This window comes from Apteryx rowi, unplaced genomic scaffold (assembly GCF_003343035.1).
Source record: "Apteryx rowi isolate R43461 unplaced genomic scaffold, aptRow1 scaffold_132, whole genome shotgun sequence".
Taxonomy (NCBI): Eukaryota; Metazoa; Chordata; class Aves; order Apterygiformes; family Apterygidae; genus Apteryx; species Apteryx rowi.
Genome location: NW_020447553.1, coordinates 1,817,860 through 1,834,807, shown reverse-complemented (window position 1 = coordinate 1,834,807; position 16,948 = coordinate 1,817,860). Strand labels below are relative to the sequence as shown.

Below are 16,948 nucleotides of genomic sequence, written 5' to 3'. Positions count from 1 at the left end.
GGCGCTTGGTGTAAGCATGGAGCAACTCTGCCAAAGCCGGCTGAGCGAAACAGGATTTGGCCGGGCGTAAGACAGCAGGGCTGGGGAGCGATGCTGGGTTTTTTCTTTTTTTTCCTTTAAAGCTGGAACCAGATTTCGGGGAACGCGCCATCCCCTCCAGCCGGGAGAATACGACGTCCGGCCGCTCCAGGGAGGAGACAGGATTCCCAAACTCGCCGACCAAGGAGACCAGCGGAGCTGTGYGCTCTCCCTCCGGGGCGTCTTGCCTTGGTGAAGCAACGCGGGATGCCGCGGCTGCGCTTACCGCAATTCCAGGCGGGAGCCGGCTCGACGCGGAGCGGATGCGAGGCTCYGCCGGGGCCGGGATGCTCCCTGGTGGCATGGGGAGCGTTGGAAAGCCCATGGTCCGCTCGGCACCGAAGCATCCCTGCGCTGACCTTCAACTCGAACACAAGCTGTTCCTTACATGCGGCAATTTCCGAAGGAGCCGGCACAGTCCCAGGGGAGGCTGGGGCAGCGCGCCGCAGCGGTTATGGGGAAAAACGGCTCCTCCTGCATTTCCAGGTCCACACCTAAAACCACACTCCCAAACTCCCGCGCCAGCGCAGACGGCGGCCCGGCTCCCTGCTGCCATGGCTGGGCGCCACCATCCCATTCCTGCACCGGGACCGTGGGGGTTCCCGGAGAAAGCAAAGCGCTCCCTCCCGCCGGGGCGGTGGCACAGGCACCGGTGCTTGAACGCTCCCCATGAGCCCACGGCACAAAAACTAACTGGTGCAAATCGCCCCCTGCCCGATTTAGCTGGCTCCGGCCACCTGCACGAGCACTGAACGGCCCGGGGCGGGCGGCAATGCCGCGGGCACCGGTGCGAGCCCGGGACGGACCCCCGGCCTCGCCTGACCTGCACCGAGCCGACGAGAGGGGGCTCGGACCCCCGTGCGCCACCCTGAGCCGCGAAACCCGGAGCAGGGAGGCTGCCGGAGGACGTGCTCCGGGAACGGCCGGGGGAGAGCAGGGGCCGCCCCTCGGCGCGGCGGGTTCGCGTGGGAAACGTCGCGGCGCGCGAGCCGAGATGGACGGGCTGCTCTGCTTTTTCCTGGAGAGGGACCGCAGAAGGGCTGGTATTGATCTGTCTTCATTACCCATTTCACTCAAGTTTCAAATCAACAAAATACACTTTTCCGCTCCAGCGCCCTCCCCGCCACAGCAGACAAAAGAAAAGCAATTTCCCGCAGTTTGCTCCGAACTCCGCTCCCCTTCCCTCGGCGCCCTTCATCCCTTCTCCCATTACAGAGGCTTCTTAACCGCAGCAAGTCGCTCTCCCCGGCAGCGCGTAGACCSCCTGCTCCCGCCGCGGTGCGGGATGGGACCCCGGGAGAGGCCACAAAACTCCCAAACACCTGACGATTCAGCAGGGTCCCATAGCCGCAAAGYGGCCCGGCACCGAAAACGTGGATTAGGGCCGGATGGGCCCTTCCCGACCGTGCCAGGAGAGAGAAGCGCTGTGCAAACCATCTGCAGGGAAAAGCCTCCGATGCAACATTTTGTCCGTCTCTGCCAAGTTTCTAATTGCTTTAAAGTTGCAAAGAAACAAAAACATTTTAAAATGTTTCGGGCTTCCCCCCCCTTTTAACGCAGCTGCAATTTGAACGTCAGCTGTGAGACTATCCGCATGCAACCGCACCTCCAGGCACCTGGGGGGAGAGAGGGTTCATACTCAAAACCGAGATCACTATCGAGCTCAGCAGCTCCTTGTTTGTTTTTTAAGAGCATGCCGTTGCCGACCGTCGTTAATATTCCCGCTGGCACGGTGCCCCGTAAGCGTCCCGTCCCCATCGGCGAGGTGGCAGGGTGCTGCTCGCTACGTACGCGAGCCAGCGGCCTCAGACACAGCAGGGACTTTGCGGTGCTCCTGGCTTTTGACATGGGACATCTGGTTGCTCTGACCGCGCCGGGACCCCGATCCTCCTGCAAACTTCACCCAGGACTGGGGGCGAGGAGCAGGGCAGCAAGGGGTCGCGAGGAGGCTGATGAAACAGCTTCTCCCCCAAAGCACCAAGCGATGGGGCAGTCGGGGCTGGGAGCTCGAGGAGGAGGAAAAAGCAGACGTGCACCTGGCCCACCGGCACGCTTCGGCCGCTGGCTTTCCGCGTCATCGGCAATCTCTCGTTCCTACAAAAAATCCTCGAATTTTGCCTTTCCGGCCACCCCAAAGCCGCTGCCGCCGCTGCTGGACCCGGACCCTGGCGGGCTGCTGTGCACCTGCACCTTTGCAGGGCAAGAGTGCAAGGGCTACGGCTGCTCGGGCCCCGTGGGCCCTGTTTGCCGGGTTTCGGGAACGCCGTGTTCCCTGCGCTGCGCTCTCCCCCTCCCCGGCTGGGCTCTGCTTTCAGGAGCTGCTGCCTGGGGATGCAGCCTTCCTCCTCCTCCTCCTCCTCCTCCCCCCGCTGCGGAGCAGCCGTCCTGGCCAGTCTCATCCACACCACTCCGCCGTTAGATAAACTTCCTTTCAAAGGAGCCTGCTTAATCCCCTATCTCCCCTCGGCGGGATCCCGCTCCAGCTGCCGGGCAGGGGCAGGCCGGCCGGGGGGGGGAAGGCAGCTGAGTTATGAGCTATTTCTGACTCACGTCTACCACTTTCACAAGTTCCTTTGCAACACAAAAGGGAGGAGGAGGAGGGGTGGGGGGGAGAAAGGCAGATTGAGTTAACTCTGGAAAAGCYGGCCAGATGGACGGGAAGAGGGAGAGAGGGGAGGCGAGCAGGGAGATGGAGCAAAGGGACGCGCACACGCGCTGCAACCGGGCGCAGAAACGGGGAGCAGAAAACAGCGTGAAAGGGAAGCGAGGGCAGAGAGACCCGCGCGCGGCACCGAAGGGGAGCGGGACGCCCATTACCGGAATCTGACTTCACTCTTTCTGCCTTTGTTCTTCCGAGAGATTTTTCCATGCAGTGACTGCATTTCCTTCCTGAAAACGCTCTTGGAAAAAAGCCGCCTGTTTGCGCCCCGGCAGCCCCGGCTCATTACCGCCGCTAACGGCGCGGCTGCGGCGTCGCCTCCGCTCCCCTGCACGAGCCGGGAGCCGCGCGGGGCTCCCGCGAGGACGGCGGTGCTGTGTAGCCCGGAAACTCGGCGGGATAGCACTCCGGGCACGGAGGTTCAGCGCTCTGCCCTCACCCAGGCGTCTCTGCCGTGCCGGAGCGGGTGSCCACCGCGGCCCCGTGCGGCTGCCGCGCGGGGGGAGCTGCCCTGGGAAGCAACACTGAGTCCCGAAGGAGCGCTCCTGCCGCTCCGGCACGCAACGGGCCCTGCGGCCCGGCAAAACAGCGTCGCTCCAAAGCGAGAGGTGGGAAGGCCGCGTCTCGGCTCCCGGCAGCTCGAGGACGCGGGAGCAAAGGGGTGCAGGGGGCACCTTACGCTCTGCAGCCCCCCCAACGCCAAACATAAAGCCACAAGAGGGGAAAAACAGACCTAACGGAGGAAAAAAAAAAGGGGGGGGTTGCTTGCAATGGGGATGCAACTCCRCAGCTCAGAACTAAATGGCGGAGAAGGGGAGGGAAACACAGGGAAAAATAAATGCAAAGCAGTTGGCGAAGGCAGTTTAACCCCCCGGCTCCATCGCCGCGAGCGGGGCAGGGAGAACGGCCCGCAGTCCCGGCTGAGCTCCGATCCCTCACCGCCCACCGCCGCAGCCTGCACCGGCAGGACCTCCAGCTCGGAGAGAGCTTGTGCTAATTACTTTCCTTTGTTAATTAAGCCCACGTGGCTCTAATAAGGTAACCTGCTGTTCTCCGATAAATTTAATTAGCCTGAAGGGAGAGCCCCTCCRCACAGCTATTTAAATTGTCACTTCCCATTCGCTTGGGCTTTGCTTCGTTCTTCCTCCCCTCCCTTCTCCCGCGCTCTCTGGGTTTGGGCCCCTTTTCTTTCCCTCTTCCACCCCATCTCCCCCTTCCCTGCTGGGGCAGCAGGGAGCAAGGGGAAGGTCCCACGCCGAGGGAGCAGGACGTGCTGCACCCAGAGCCTGGCGTYCCTGCAGTGATTTTACTGCCCGCAGCAGCCAGCACCCAGGATGACTCCCGGGATGCTCCCACCATCCAAGCCCAGCATCCGCTGCAGAAAACACCCATGCACGATGCGAATCCCGGGGGAGTTGCGACGGACCCTCCGGGCACTGTCATCCCCCAGGACCCTGCGCTCGGCCAAGGAGGGGAGCGGCAAGGGACGGAGGGAACCCCTCACCCAAATTACACCCCGACCCCAACAGCCTCTTCCCTTGCAGCCTGCTGGAGGAAAGCTAAAGGAAAGGGATGCAAATTTAGCTGGGGGGCTAGAAAAAAAGCTTCCGGAGGTTTAAAGGGGGGTTTCCCTCGCTGGGGGTCCTCGGGCCGTCCCGAAGAAGGGTTTGTGCACGCGCCCGGGCGTGCGGGGCCCTTCGCGACGGCGTCGGCTTGCAGCCGAGTGCTCCCCGGGCAGGGCGAGCGTCCCGGCCTCACCTGCACCGCCGGCTGCTTGGCGTCATTGCCGCCGGGCGAGCTGAGCCCCGTGGCCTGCTGCAGCAGGAACTGTCGTGCCACCTGGAGAGCCTGCAAAAGAGACACAGCAGGGTGGGCAGGGGGCAGAGGAGCCGTCCCCGTCCCACCGCGTCGCCCGCCCGCCCGYGCTGGCTCCCCGAAGCCCTTTGGATTAACCGGGCGAGACCGAGCGCCAGGCGCGGACCGGCCGTCCCGCGCTGCGATTCCCGCTGCGCCAAAGACCTGCGCGCAACCTCCCATAAATCGCTCGGGGCCCCGTTTTTCCAGGCGTTTGGCACTTTTTCCACCCCTATCGCCTCCATCTCGGGCAACCCCTTTGCAAGCGCCGCTCCTAGCGAACGCATCCTCCGGCAACGCACAGCCTGCGCGAAACCAAAGGGCGCGCGCCCGCCGGGAGAYGCTGGGAATCTTCCTTCCGTTTGATCCCACGCTCCCGCCAAGCCGCCGCCGCCGCAGCACAGCGCTTGGGGTTTTTCCTGAAGCTGACAACCCACATGTCTAAAGATACAATATGTACTTAATTATACAGCTGATTGTCACGTTGTAGCACCAAGAGTCGCAGTCGCCAGCCGGGATTTGGTGGTGCGGCGCGCGGTTTCCACCCTGCATTAATAATCCGCAAACGGGTCCGTGCAGCTGACAGAGTTCACGGCGATGTTAGCAACGCTCACAAGCGACCCAGCGTGCAACACGCTGCTTTTTATGAGTGTTTGCCTAGAAAGGGTTATTAGTTTCCTTAACACGCACCAGTTTGCTAAGGGTCTTGCCGAAAGGAGGTAGAAGTCACGCAATTTGTTTGCGCAAGAGGTTAAAAAAAAACAAAAAAACCCACCATAAACAGTTAAAAGAACACTTTTGGAAACGCACGTAAGCAACCGCGTACCAATGCATGCAGAACAGTAACAGCAGCAACGAGCAAATATGTGAAATGAGAGAAAATCCTGCAAAGAGACAGCGCGGAGACAGCAACAAGTGCGAGCAGGCAGGGAGCGAGCCGCTTGCGAGCGCCGCACACGCGCGCAAGCCCAAAAAAGAGAGAGGCTCATTCAGGAGCCGCAAGCAGGCCAAGGGAATAAGCTCTAACAAAAACAACCCTGCGGTACCCCGGCTGCTGCTCCCAGGCCCGCTTCCTCATACGTTCCTTATTTTTGCTTTTAAAGAAATTCTCTCTGTGTGCATGCTTCTTTTTTTTTTTTTGGGTACATTTCTGAACAACAAAGTCATTGTAGTCCTGCCTGCAAGACAGGTTTTTATTACCGCGCGGAGACAGGCGGGGGGAGCGGCGGGGGGGAGGTCGGCGGGTCAGAGCCCAGCTTGGCGGTGCTGCAAACAGCATGTGGGTTCCCCCGAGCTGTCAACACCCCGGCCGTAAATCACCGCGCCGGCTTCCAGGAGGCGGCGGCAGCGCCCGGCCCCGCTGCTCCCGGGGTGCGGCGCGGCGCAGCACGGCACGGCANCCGGCTTCCAGGAGGCGGCGGCAGCGCCCGGCCCCGCTGCTCCCGGGGTGCGGCGCGGCGCAGCACGGCACGGCACGGCACGGCCCGGGGAAAAGGCCGCGCGGGAATTTTCCACCTTTGCAGCTGGGAAGGAATAACGTGTCCCCGGTGCAAAGCGGTGCCCTGCGTGCGCAGGCGAAGGCGGCGCTGCCCGCGCGGGCTGCACCTTACGGCGCACTCACGCGCGGCCACGCTCTGCTCAGCTGTTTATTTAACCTCTGCTCATCGAGGAGCACCCCGGTCCCCCTTAACCAGTCGCTCAATGGAGCGTCCAAGACGACTCATTACCTACTATTTAATTTAGCATCGTCTCCATGGGGGAGTTGCTCRGTAATAGCCTATGCGGCAAATTTGGAGCAAAGCGTTTCTGAGTTGTGCCGCAACTCTGCTCGGTTTGGATAAAAGCTCTCTGACGCCTCTCTYGCAGGCGGGCAAGGAATTAGAAACGCGCCTGGGAAACGAGAGGTAACTCGAAAGGTGCTGCCGAAGCCGGCGGTTGCGAGCACCGGTTTTGGCTAGGGAAGGATCTGGCTGCGGTTCTGCTGCAGATACAAGCGCACGGTATGTCCATCCGTAAGGTGGACACGGCCCTGCCTATCTTATTAAAAAAAAAAATTCATATCGAGGGACCCAAACCCAACAGCTGTGCCCCAAATGCAGCAAAGAGCAGCCCTGGAGAGCAGGCAGGAAGCAAAGTGTGTTTTTGACTGCGTTTGYGAACCATCAAACAGCCCCGTGAAAGTCAAAAGTCCAGGAATTTCAAAACCATACGGGATCCTAAAGCTACGTGCCGGAGATAAATTGACTGGGCCTGTCGGACGCACAGCCCCTGGGGAAGGAAAGCAAATCAAAGAGCAGCCCCACCTGCGCGCCGGGCGCCCGCGGCCAAGGCACCGGCGCTCCCCAGCCCACGCTGCAAGTTTTAAGTGCAAACCCCGGGAAAGCCTGCTGGAAGGAAGGTCCCTACGTCGCAGACGGCCCCGGGCAGGCTGCTCCCGAATTGCACGGCCTCATCGCCAYGCAGTCCTCGAGGACTGACGTGGGCATTCGCTGCCGGGAACCGCTGAGCCCGGGCATCCCGGCGAAGACCACCGGGACCACAGCGAAAGTCGCCTGCCCAGCTCCTCCGTGGACGCGTTATTTCCCTCTCATCAGCAGGAGGAGACGCACACGGGTAACGCGAACGCAAAGCCGCGCGACGGTTATGACAGCCRAAGCTCCGATATTTTAATTACTGCTCAAAAATGAAAACAGTAATTGCAGCAAGAAGCCAAGTGTGGTGGAAGCCAACCCGAGGCTGCGCCGTGCCGCCGCGGTGTCTCTTCTCGCACACGCGTGCCGAGTGGGCATCCGGCGCCCACGCAACGACGGGTGTCGGATCACCGGCTGCAGCTCGCGCGTGCGCACCGGCCACCCGAGATTTCGGCGTTTCTCCGTGCGTTTGCTCGGTGCCTTTCACAGAGCTCTGCCTGTGTTTGGTTTCTCCGTTTGCACCGTGTGAAACTCCTCCGGCRTCCGCAGGGGCTCGCGCACGGCGACAAGCCGACGCAATTAGCGTCTGTACAAGAMACAGGCAAAATGCAACCGAAAGGATGCCAACAACCGGCCCGGGGCGGCCTCAAAGCCCGAGGACGCCGCTTCCCATTGCTTTGCTCCTGCGATGAGGTTTCAGCTCTGCCTTCGGAGGAGCCAGACGTGGCGGACGCACTCCCGTCRCAGTCCTCCCCGCAGCGCCCCGGGATGCTTCGCCGTCACCGGCTCCACCAGCGCAAGGGCAGGTTTGGTTCGGAGCGGAGAGCCGGCGTCGGGTCCTCGGCTTTGCGGGACTCACGGCACGTCCTCGGGGACAGCTGAGGCTCCGCCACGGCCAAACCTGAAACGCCAGCAGGATGAGGGGACCCGCACAGGTCTCTCGCCCAGCCGGAACAAAATCAGGGCAGCGGATGGAGAAAAAGCAGGAGACGAGGAAAAAAAAGAGACCGGACCCGCTCCAGAGGCATGGCACTAGGCAGGATGCTCCCAGGATCGCGCTTTCCAAGCCCAGCCACTCCCTGGAAGTTAACCCGTGCGGGAGCCGCTCTCCCGCCTGCCAAAGGCAACGCTGCTTCTCCAGCCAGCAAAAGGTCTCCGGGAGACCCGGATTTAATCGCCCCGGCCGCACAACGGCGCCTTTGTCCACAGGGCGATGCGGGGACAGCCCCCGGCTTTTACGAGGCTTTGGGATCCCGGTAAAGTCTGCCTGAGTTTAAGCTGGCAAATCACTCRAACGAGACGAAGGCGGCTCGTGCCAGCGCTGGACTCGGCATCCGGAGGCGGCGGGCCAGGCTGGGGACCGGGCCGGTGGCCGGTGCCCAGAGCCAAGCAGCGGGAGCGAGGGAGGCCGGCGGCACGGCCGCACCGCGGGCGCCCGCCGCCCCTCGGAGCAGGGGGATTTCATTCRCTCCCTGCTGACTCTCTCACTTTGTTGTGCTCTGAAGCACGAAATTACAAGATTTACAGGAAAAATTGACATGGCCTTACAATTGCACGCGGGGGGCCTCCCCCCGAGCGGCCCCTCCTCGCCGCGGCCGGCCTTGCGGAGCATCAAAGGCAAAAGCTGCTGAGACCCGAACGCTGTGCAAAAGCCTCGGTGACATCTCCAAACCGGCGTCGCAGCTCCCAGCTCGGCCCGGCCTCGGGGAGGTTCGTGCCCAGAGCTTTTCCAGGGAGCGGAGCCACCGCAAGGAGAAGGGACATTCGCCGTCCRAGAGACGACCCCAGCTCAAAGCCGTTGGATGGAAGAGGAGAGGCAAAACTTGCTGGACAGAAGCTGATGGGAAAGCCACATTTCTTAACCTCACTCCAAAGGGCTGGAGACCTTGCACAACTCTAGATGCCAGTGGGAGGAAGCCTTTCCGTAGGGATAAGCACGCAAGGCATCGCCCGTAATCTCGCCTTACTTCTGAAACCACCCGACGGCAGCAGGGAGAAAGTCTCCCCCTTAAAACTGGCTGGGCTTTCACCTCCCGAGTCTATGAACTGGAGCAAGATGATTTTTTTTAAACTTGTATCCTGCCGCATGGTGTTATTCAAGAGTCATTAGCACGTTACCCGTAATTAGGAACGAATGGGTTGTGTCAAATTCATCATGCTCCTGGATGGCTCCCTTTGATCAGCAAATTATCCCATAAAAAAGTTTGTAATGTCTCAGACGCTTGCGTCAAGAGCTGATGCTCTTTGGCTTTGTCCTCCAAAAGAGCRGCAGCGACATGTTTCAGGGCTTCGGAAGAGGACGGTAATTCTTATTTTGCTGGGGTGGCCCACAACTACCCCAGGCTACGTACGAGCATATATGCTACCGGTTTGGGTCACCAGCCCTGAGCCTCCCGTCCTGGTAAATCTACGTCTGGAGTAGGAGGATTTTAACCTGGTCTTCGCAGTAGGATTACGCTCATTTAATTAACTTAGCTTTTCCCCCCTACACCCTTTTTTTTTTAAACCACTAGAACTAAATCAGAAAAATATAGCCAAGGTTTTGCCGGTGTCCTGGTGCGCCTCCCGCTATTTCTCTAATTAGGCAGTGCTCTAGTATGATACAAGGTCCATGGCAGAGGTAGAACATACTCCATAACTGGACCGACTTCCAAGCACGCATTTCTAAAAGCAACCAAAAAACTGAAGAGTGCCTAGACAAGTTCTTAGCACGCTGGAGGAAAAAGCTCCCCTAATTCCAGCATTCCCACCTCATGCTGCCTCACCTGCCGCGCGCTGTACATGCTCCTCGCTTGACTTTTGCAAGGTTTTTTTGCAGCTAGGCTGCAAAAACACCAGAGCACCAAGAAATGCTAAAAAGCGTGTGTGGGGGCGGCAAATAAAACATGCCTCGGATTAATCCCAGGTGCGGCCGAACACAGTGTCCAGACAGCAGAACCGCCGTGCCAGGAGCAGCTCCCGGGGAGCCGGAGGAGCTCCCAGGGCAGCGAAGGCTCCCCAGGCGCCCGGGCTGGCGGGGCAATGAGCCGGGAGAGGCCGCTCGCCTTCACCGCCACACCGAACCCCTTGCGTTCCCCGAATGAACGGGGCGGGTGGATCCTCGCCCTTCTCCCAGAAGAAAGCGGCTCATCCTCCAGCCAGGGCGTGTGGACTCCAGAGGGGAAATAGCCCATTATCCCGGTTTCCACCCAACATACCTGGAGATTAATTCATTAGCTCTTCCCCAAAAGGCTCTCGCGCTCTTCCAGGCTGGATTCCACGTCCTCCGGCAGAGCCAAGCAGGCGAGCCAAGGAACGCATTAACCTGGCAGCGAAGCTCTCCTCTTGGATGCAATGAATTTGGTGCACCTCAGCGGGGGAGACCTCCTCGCCTCCCCGGGCGAAGGAGCGTGCCCCAGAAGACCACCTCTCCCCGCGCCCCCGGAGGCGATGGCCCTTCGCACGCAGCTGAGACGCTGCAGCAAGTCCAGAGGAGGGGACGCKTGCCCGGACTACGCTTGCTCTGCAGAGATGGAGACTCCCCGCACGGCGGGTAAGCAGCTTTTGGCTGCCTGCCCCTGGCAAATATCGCAAAATTCATTTTCTCCCAGGGGGAAAAACGGGGCACATCGGGCCCAAGCGATGGAGGAGCCCGGGCAGAGGAGATGGCAGCTCACGTGCACCACGTACAACAGCGATGCAGACGGAGACCGACTCGCACTTCAGCCCCTAAGTTAATCTCTCACCTTTGCTTGGCCACTTCTTTTTCCCTCCCCTAAAACTTGCCAGAACTGAACCTCTCCAAGGCCTTGAATCACCTGGTCAAATTTGGAAGAAGTAGGTCAAAAAGTTCAGAAGTTACTGGGCAAGGACAGAGACATCCATGGGTCCTAAAAGTGTCACAAGCCTCCCAGAAAATCAAGCGCCACAATGGAAAAAATGTGGCCAGGGTATTTTTAAAGTACCTTATTCTACAAGGTATTTTATTTTTAAAACGGCATACTTCTTAATGATTACCAGCGATGCCCGGACGCTCCAGCAGCAGAAGCCAAAAGCGTCCCCACTGCTCTCCGCCGTGCCAGGGAGAGCGGCTTCCCGGGCAGCCCCGTATGGGAACCACTGCCCAAAAATAGCCCAGGGAATTTCCACCTGGATGGCATCAAAGCTCTGAGTGGGTTTTAGCCTCCAATGAGTTAAAACAAAACAAAAAAACATTAAAAAAAATTATAGGAAACCAAGAGTTTTGCAGGGAAGGAGGCAKAAAGCGGCTCTGTAAAGAGATTCTCTATCTTCTGCTTTCCCTCTACTCCTTTTGCCCAAAAAAGCGGTTTCTGGTGGTGGGGCTGGGAAGGGAGAAAAAGTTAACCAAAAGAAAGTTTTTTACGCTAGCCTCATAAAAATGACATCGTCGCATTCCAGAATTAGAGCTATTAAAACAACACACACGCTCGCAGATATTTTTAGATGGATATTAACCGTAAATGATGCCATATTGAAAAGCACTTCCACCCAGCCCAGCCCCAGCCCGGCTTAACCAGAACCAAATGGCTCCACGAGATCAAAATTAACAAAATGACACAATTCTTCATAGGAGAAAAAAGAARAAAAAGAAGGAAAAAAAAGTCCTTTTACAACTAACTCTGTGCCTCTTTCCCGCTTGGCCCCAGCCGGTCTCCCTTTCACTGCACACACTCGAATGCTTCTGGACTTTATTCCTCCACTCCTGACTCTTCAGTGCTCACAGGCRAGGGGTTAAACCCATTTCCACTAATGAAGAAGACAAGGAACAAGCTCCCGACAATCCCATCCTCCCTCCTACCCGGGAAAAAAGAAAAAAGGGGGGGGGGGGAAAAAGAAACCCTCCTGCATTCACGCTCAGTAAAATATGAAATATAAATCAAGGAACCTAATAGAGAGATGAGTTTCACTTAAGTGCTCTGGTCTCATTTTTATCTTAAATACCCTAATAATAGCRTATTACACAATATATTTGAAATGTGATCACATGTTTTATGGAACGGTATCTTTCCTACCATAGGGAAGTGCCCTTCCTCCCCCATCCACACCCTTCTTCAAATAGAGAAAAAGTCCGATTTGCTCCTCTCTTAAAAGCCTTATTTTTGTTTAATAACTTAACATTTATTTTACATGTGTCTGCAATAAATTGCAAGGGCTTTTTTGGATAATAAAAAAAYGCAGAGCAACGTTAGAGCGGCTGGCTGGCTGGCTGGGTTTTCCAGATGGCTCCTTTTCTATAGGATTGCAATTTGGAAAGAGCTACCGTACGAGCCTCTAGGCTCGGAGCCGGGGGGGAGGCAGGGTTTGGGGCGAGAAGCAGCACCGTGCGCCTCGAGGGGCAAGGTCTGCAGCAACAGCATGACGCGGGAGCCCTGGCAAGGCTGGGGATTTGGGGCTATTCCCCTGGGAATCAGGCCYGCTGCGATTCCCGGGCCTCCGGCTCCCGCAGGCGCTGCGCTGCCGGCGCTCAGACTGCTGCCGGCAGGGGTTACYGCTGGGATGGGTTCGGATTTTGGGGTGGGACTTAGAGGAGGGGGAAAAAAAAAGAAAAAGAAAAAGAAAAAAMCTAAATTCAGGGGAAAACACGTCACGCTGAGCCGAACGCAGGCTTTGCTCACGCTTCCCCCGGGATGTCCCGCTCTGAGTCCCTCCGCCCACGCGCTGCCTCCCTGAACCTCCCTCCCCAAATCTCAGCACCGGGGACCTCCGTCCTCGCTCTCCGCTCGCGCCGTCCGCCGGGAGGGTGCCGGCGAGCAGTGGTGCACAGCGAGAGTCCCACCGCGACGACCGTCGCGCTCCGTCCCGCACGCAAAGCCCCGGCTCCGGGCTCCCGGGAGGCTTTAAAACGCCGGCTCCGGGGCAAGACCGTGGATTTTTAGAGGGAGAGGAGCAACGCGGGGCTTGCGCCCCTTCCAAAGCGTGTGGGTGCAAAGGAGACCCCAGAGAGCCAACTCACCGGGAAGCGGGAGCCGACGGCAGCGCTGCCCCAACGGTGCAACGGGGAGCTGCGAAGCCGCAGCAGGGCAGGAGCGAGGCTTGGGGACCCCGCGGCAAGGTCCCGCGTCCCCCCCCCGTCACCCCGGTTTCCTGCCGGCCGCGCTCCGGCGAGGATTACCCGGGGTCCCGCGGCGGCGGCGGCGGGGACGGCAGGGGCTAGCCCCCGCGTTAAAAGCTCATTAATGCGCAAAGGCGGCAGGGCCCTTTTGAGCCTCCTTCCAGGATGTCAGCGCGCCGGAGGTCTCCCGGCGTTCCCACAGCAACCGCGGTGGGAGATCCCAGCCGCTAGGCAACCCTCCCATGCCCCCGGCTGACCTCTCCCCTGCGGCAACCCCGGCACAAAGCGGAGCGCGCGCTATTCAAGCCCGCCGAGGCTTTGCCGCCGGGCCCCTCCATTGAAATGCAGGGATTTAACCCCAGCGCCGGGGAAGGGGGGCCGGGAGGGGGGGGAAGCGCTCCTCTTCCTCCCCTCCAGCCCCTTCGCAGCGCGGCTCTGCAGGGACGTGCCGCCGCCGAGATTAGATTCCCTGCGGAAGCGTGACCCGCGGCCCGGAGCGACTCTCCCCGGGAGCCCCCATCCCGGGGGGAACAAGCCAGCGAGCCGGGGAGACGAGGGGCGGCAGCGCTGCAGCGGCGGCCCCACYGCGGAGGTCACCGCAAGCGGGATGCGGCACCCTGCCCCGCGGCCGCCGGGTCCCCGTCGCCTCCAGGCTGGCTGGCGTTTACCCTGGAGAGGAATGAGAAACTCAGGAGAGAAGGCGGCTTCTCTCCTGCTCTCCCGGCCACAGGGCACTCCGAAAACGCAACAGACGGGGTGGGGGGGAAGATCAGGTGGGCTTGAGGACCACGAGACGAAGCGCGCGTTGGAGAGGGGCCACTGCAAGCACGGGGACACACGTGTCCTCTTGCTCCAGGGACTCCCAGCAAGTCGGGAGGAACGGCGTCGGGTGTCCAGGCGCGCAAGGAAACACCGTTTCCTCCTCAAGCTCGTGCCCCGGACGCTCGCGGCCAGGCAGGGTGCTAGCAAGGCTCCCTCTCTCACCAGCGAGCTCCCCGCGTCCTCGGAGATGCATCTTCACCCCAGAAATCCCCGCAGCCCCGAGGCGCCCCGGCGTGGACCACGGCTCGGCGCGCCCGCTCCGCCGCGCTGCTCGCTTCAGCCTCAACTCCCRCCCGGTGCCCGACTTCTGCCTTCCCGCGTTTGCCTCTCGCTCCCTCCGTCACCTCGTCACTCTTGCCCGGATCATGGTTCCGGGCCGTTTTTATCTGGTGCGCGGGAGACCAGCACCGGCACAAGCCCRACTCTTGCACCCGGCCTTATCCCGAGACACCTTCCCCATGATCCACCTTCCGCCTTGGAGGTGGAAACCTGGCCCAGAGGCAGGAGCGTGGAAGCCGAAGGAAACTTTCTGAGGGGTTTCAGTCCAAGCCCACCAAGGGAATTAGGATTTCTAGCTCCCACCAATGCCCGTTGGACGCGGGTATCCACAGACCTTGGCCACTAAAGGTCAAACTCATCTCTGAAAGCCACTGGTGGCTCTTCAAGTTGAACTTCAGTGGGGAGATCGAGTGGTGGGTTTACACCCCTGGACTTCCTAACTTTTCTTGGGATTTCATGCAGTTAAATAGAAATAAAGGGAGCAACAGCCGACATCTCAGGAGCTGCAGCAAGAGTCGGGACAGAGGAACTGTCAGACAGGAACAGCCCGACRGTGCAGGAACCTGCCTTCGACAAGAGGTGAAGGCTGGATGCTTCTCAGGATGGTGTAAAGCCTTCATAAAGCACCTAATTGCGCAAAACTCTCTATATRGGGACATTTATTCTTGACCCCAGCTGGTGCTCAGCCTGCTCCCTGAAGCATGAAGATTGATAGTCCTTGAGACRCCTTTTTTTTTTCCCTTTTCTCCCCAAGGTACTGTCATTGCAGATGTCATTTGCTTTTGGAAGTTTACCAAACCCTCTGCCTTAATAATTCCGTGCGCCAGCGACTTTCCCAGAGTAATTACATCAGGAGTTGAAAAGAAGAAATATGAAAGGGTGGAATTGAACCCCGTTCCTGCATCCGGGGAGGAGGAGGAGGAAGAGGAGGTGGCTGGCCCTGCCCTACCGGGCTCCTCTCGCCCTGGCCCCAGGGAGGCCAGAGGCGCGGGAAGGCTCTCGGCCGGTTCCTGGTGTAGTTCCCGGGGACACAGATCATGCGGACAACCCGGGCAGATGGCCTGCCCACGGGGCTGGGAGGCAAGCTGGACCGGTGGAGCCTCTTCAAGCCGCGGAGGGAGTCTCCGAGCGGAGCTCCCCGCTCCGTCTCGAGCCGCAGGAGCGCTCGAAACCATCTTGGTGGTGCAAAGCACCAACTTCTCAGCACCTTGCAGAGCGATTTTGGGCCGGGAGGGCCACAAGCTCTGCCCCCAGCTCTGGGTTGGGAAGTCAGGGCTCCTGGGTCCCGTCTCTCAGCTGCAGCGAGAGGACGGTGCGACACCCAGGGCCCGGGAGGGAGCCACCGACCTGCTCCGTGGCCTTGGGCAACGGGGCTCCCTGCCGCGGCACCCTCGTTTTTGGGGAGGCACCTCCGGGGCTGGCTCCCGGCCCTTCCTTCCTCCGGCCGGTGCACAGGACCGCGCCAAGGCGACGAAGAGCTAAGCCCAGCGCCCCGGGTGAAGGCGAGCGGGCACCCGCGGAGGCGACACCGACGGCAAGAGCCGGCTTCCACCCGGCCCCCAGCAGCACGCGCCGAAAAAGCACCAGGGCATCCCCGGCGGAGCCGTTCCCGTCCTCTCCGTCTCCTCGCTACGCGGGGCCGTCGCCCCGAGGCGGCAGCCGCGCGGGGAGGGCGAGCGGCGGCTCCTCCGGCAGGGGTGACTTGCAGGAGCATTACACGCATGATTACCCTGCAGATCAGGGGAACAGGGGCTTAACTGCGTGAGAAACGGCTGTTATTCAGGTAATGGATTTACAGCACTCACTACTAAAGTATCAGACACAGCAATTTTTTACAGCTTTCACGCTGGAATTTATGGCTCGGGGAGGCGATCTCCGTACGAGGCAGGGATCATTGCCTTATTTAGTATCCGAGGAGGAAAATTTATGTTTTCTCCAAAGTTTGTTTTGAAAGGTAACCTGCAGGCAGGCGCACGCGAGCGCGGCCGGGGCGGGTGCTCGCTGCGTGGCCACGTGTGTGCACGGCGCGCGGCCCCCGCGTGCAAAGCCCCCGCGGCGCACGCGCACGGAGGGACGCGCGGGCAAGGACACAGCCTGCCCACGCGCGCGGGGTTGCTTCCTTGCATTAAGGCGCTGCAAGGGAGACCGACTCCAGTTACCCGTCCGGAGGGCCGAATACCGATTTAGCAGAAAAGATCGCTCCTTATTTTATAGCCAACTGGTCTTTCGAGTCCTTTTGGCTGCAAACCCAAACACTCGGAGGACCCAATCCCTCGCTGCCTCGTGCAGATTTTTGGAAAGCACCGGGCCGAGCGGGAGGAGGAGGTTGGTGAAAGGAGGAAGCGGGCGCCTCTCCTACCTGCTGCTGCTGGAAGTGCAGGAGCTCCACGGGGCTCATCTCGCCGTTGGGCTCCCCGCTCGCCGCTCCTTCTCTTCCGCCGCCGCCTCCGCCGCCGCCCCCATCGGGCTGGTTCGCGAGGCTGCCGACCCCGTTTTGGCTGGAGGGAGTGGACCGTATCGTCTCCGAGGCGGATTCAACCATCATGACTTGCTAGCGGGACCTGCGGGAGCGAGGGGAAGGAGAGAGCCAAGGCTGAGAAGAGAGCGGCAGCCCCTCCGCTCGCCCTGCCTGCATCCCACTCCGGCTCCTGCTCCGGGGTAACCCCGGGAGGAGCTCCCGCACGGGGACATGCCGGGATGGGACCTCAAACCTCCTGCTGCACGAGGCTGCTTTTGCTTCCAAAGCGGCCGGTTTTAGCTGCGGTCGGTTTGCTCCCCAACACGCGCCCTGCG

The 16,948-nt window shown here is 60.2% G+C and overlaps 1 protein-coding gene across 4 annotated transcripts in view; it reads right to left on the bottom strand.

Moving 5' to 3' along the window:
• The window catches only part of FOXP4 (forkhead box P4), a 40,691-nt gene extending 23,986 nt beyond the window's left edge, over positions 1-16,705 (bottom strand). For 3 of the 4 annotated variants that reach the window (XM_026056677.1, XM_026056679.1, XM_026056678.1), the window contains exons 1-2: positions 16,515-16,700; positions 4,496-4,585 (exon numbers count right to left, since the gene is read on the bottom strand). In XM_026056677.1, the coding sequence (XP_025912462.1) occupies positions 4,496-4,585; positions 16,515-16,700 (276 nt within the window). Of the gene's footprint in view, positions 1-4,495; positions 4,586-16,514 lie in introns of all 4 variants that reach the window. The other variant, XM_026056676.1, reaches the window with a different exon arrangement.
• Between the last annotated feature and the right edge of the window lie 243 nt (positions 16,706-16,948).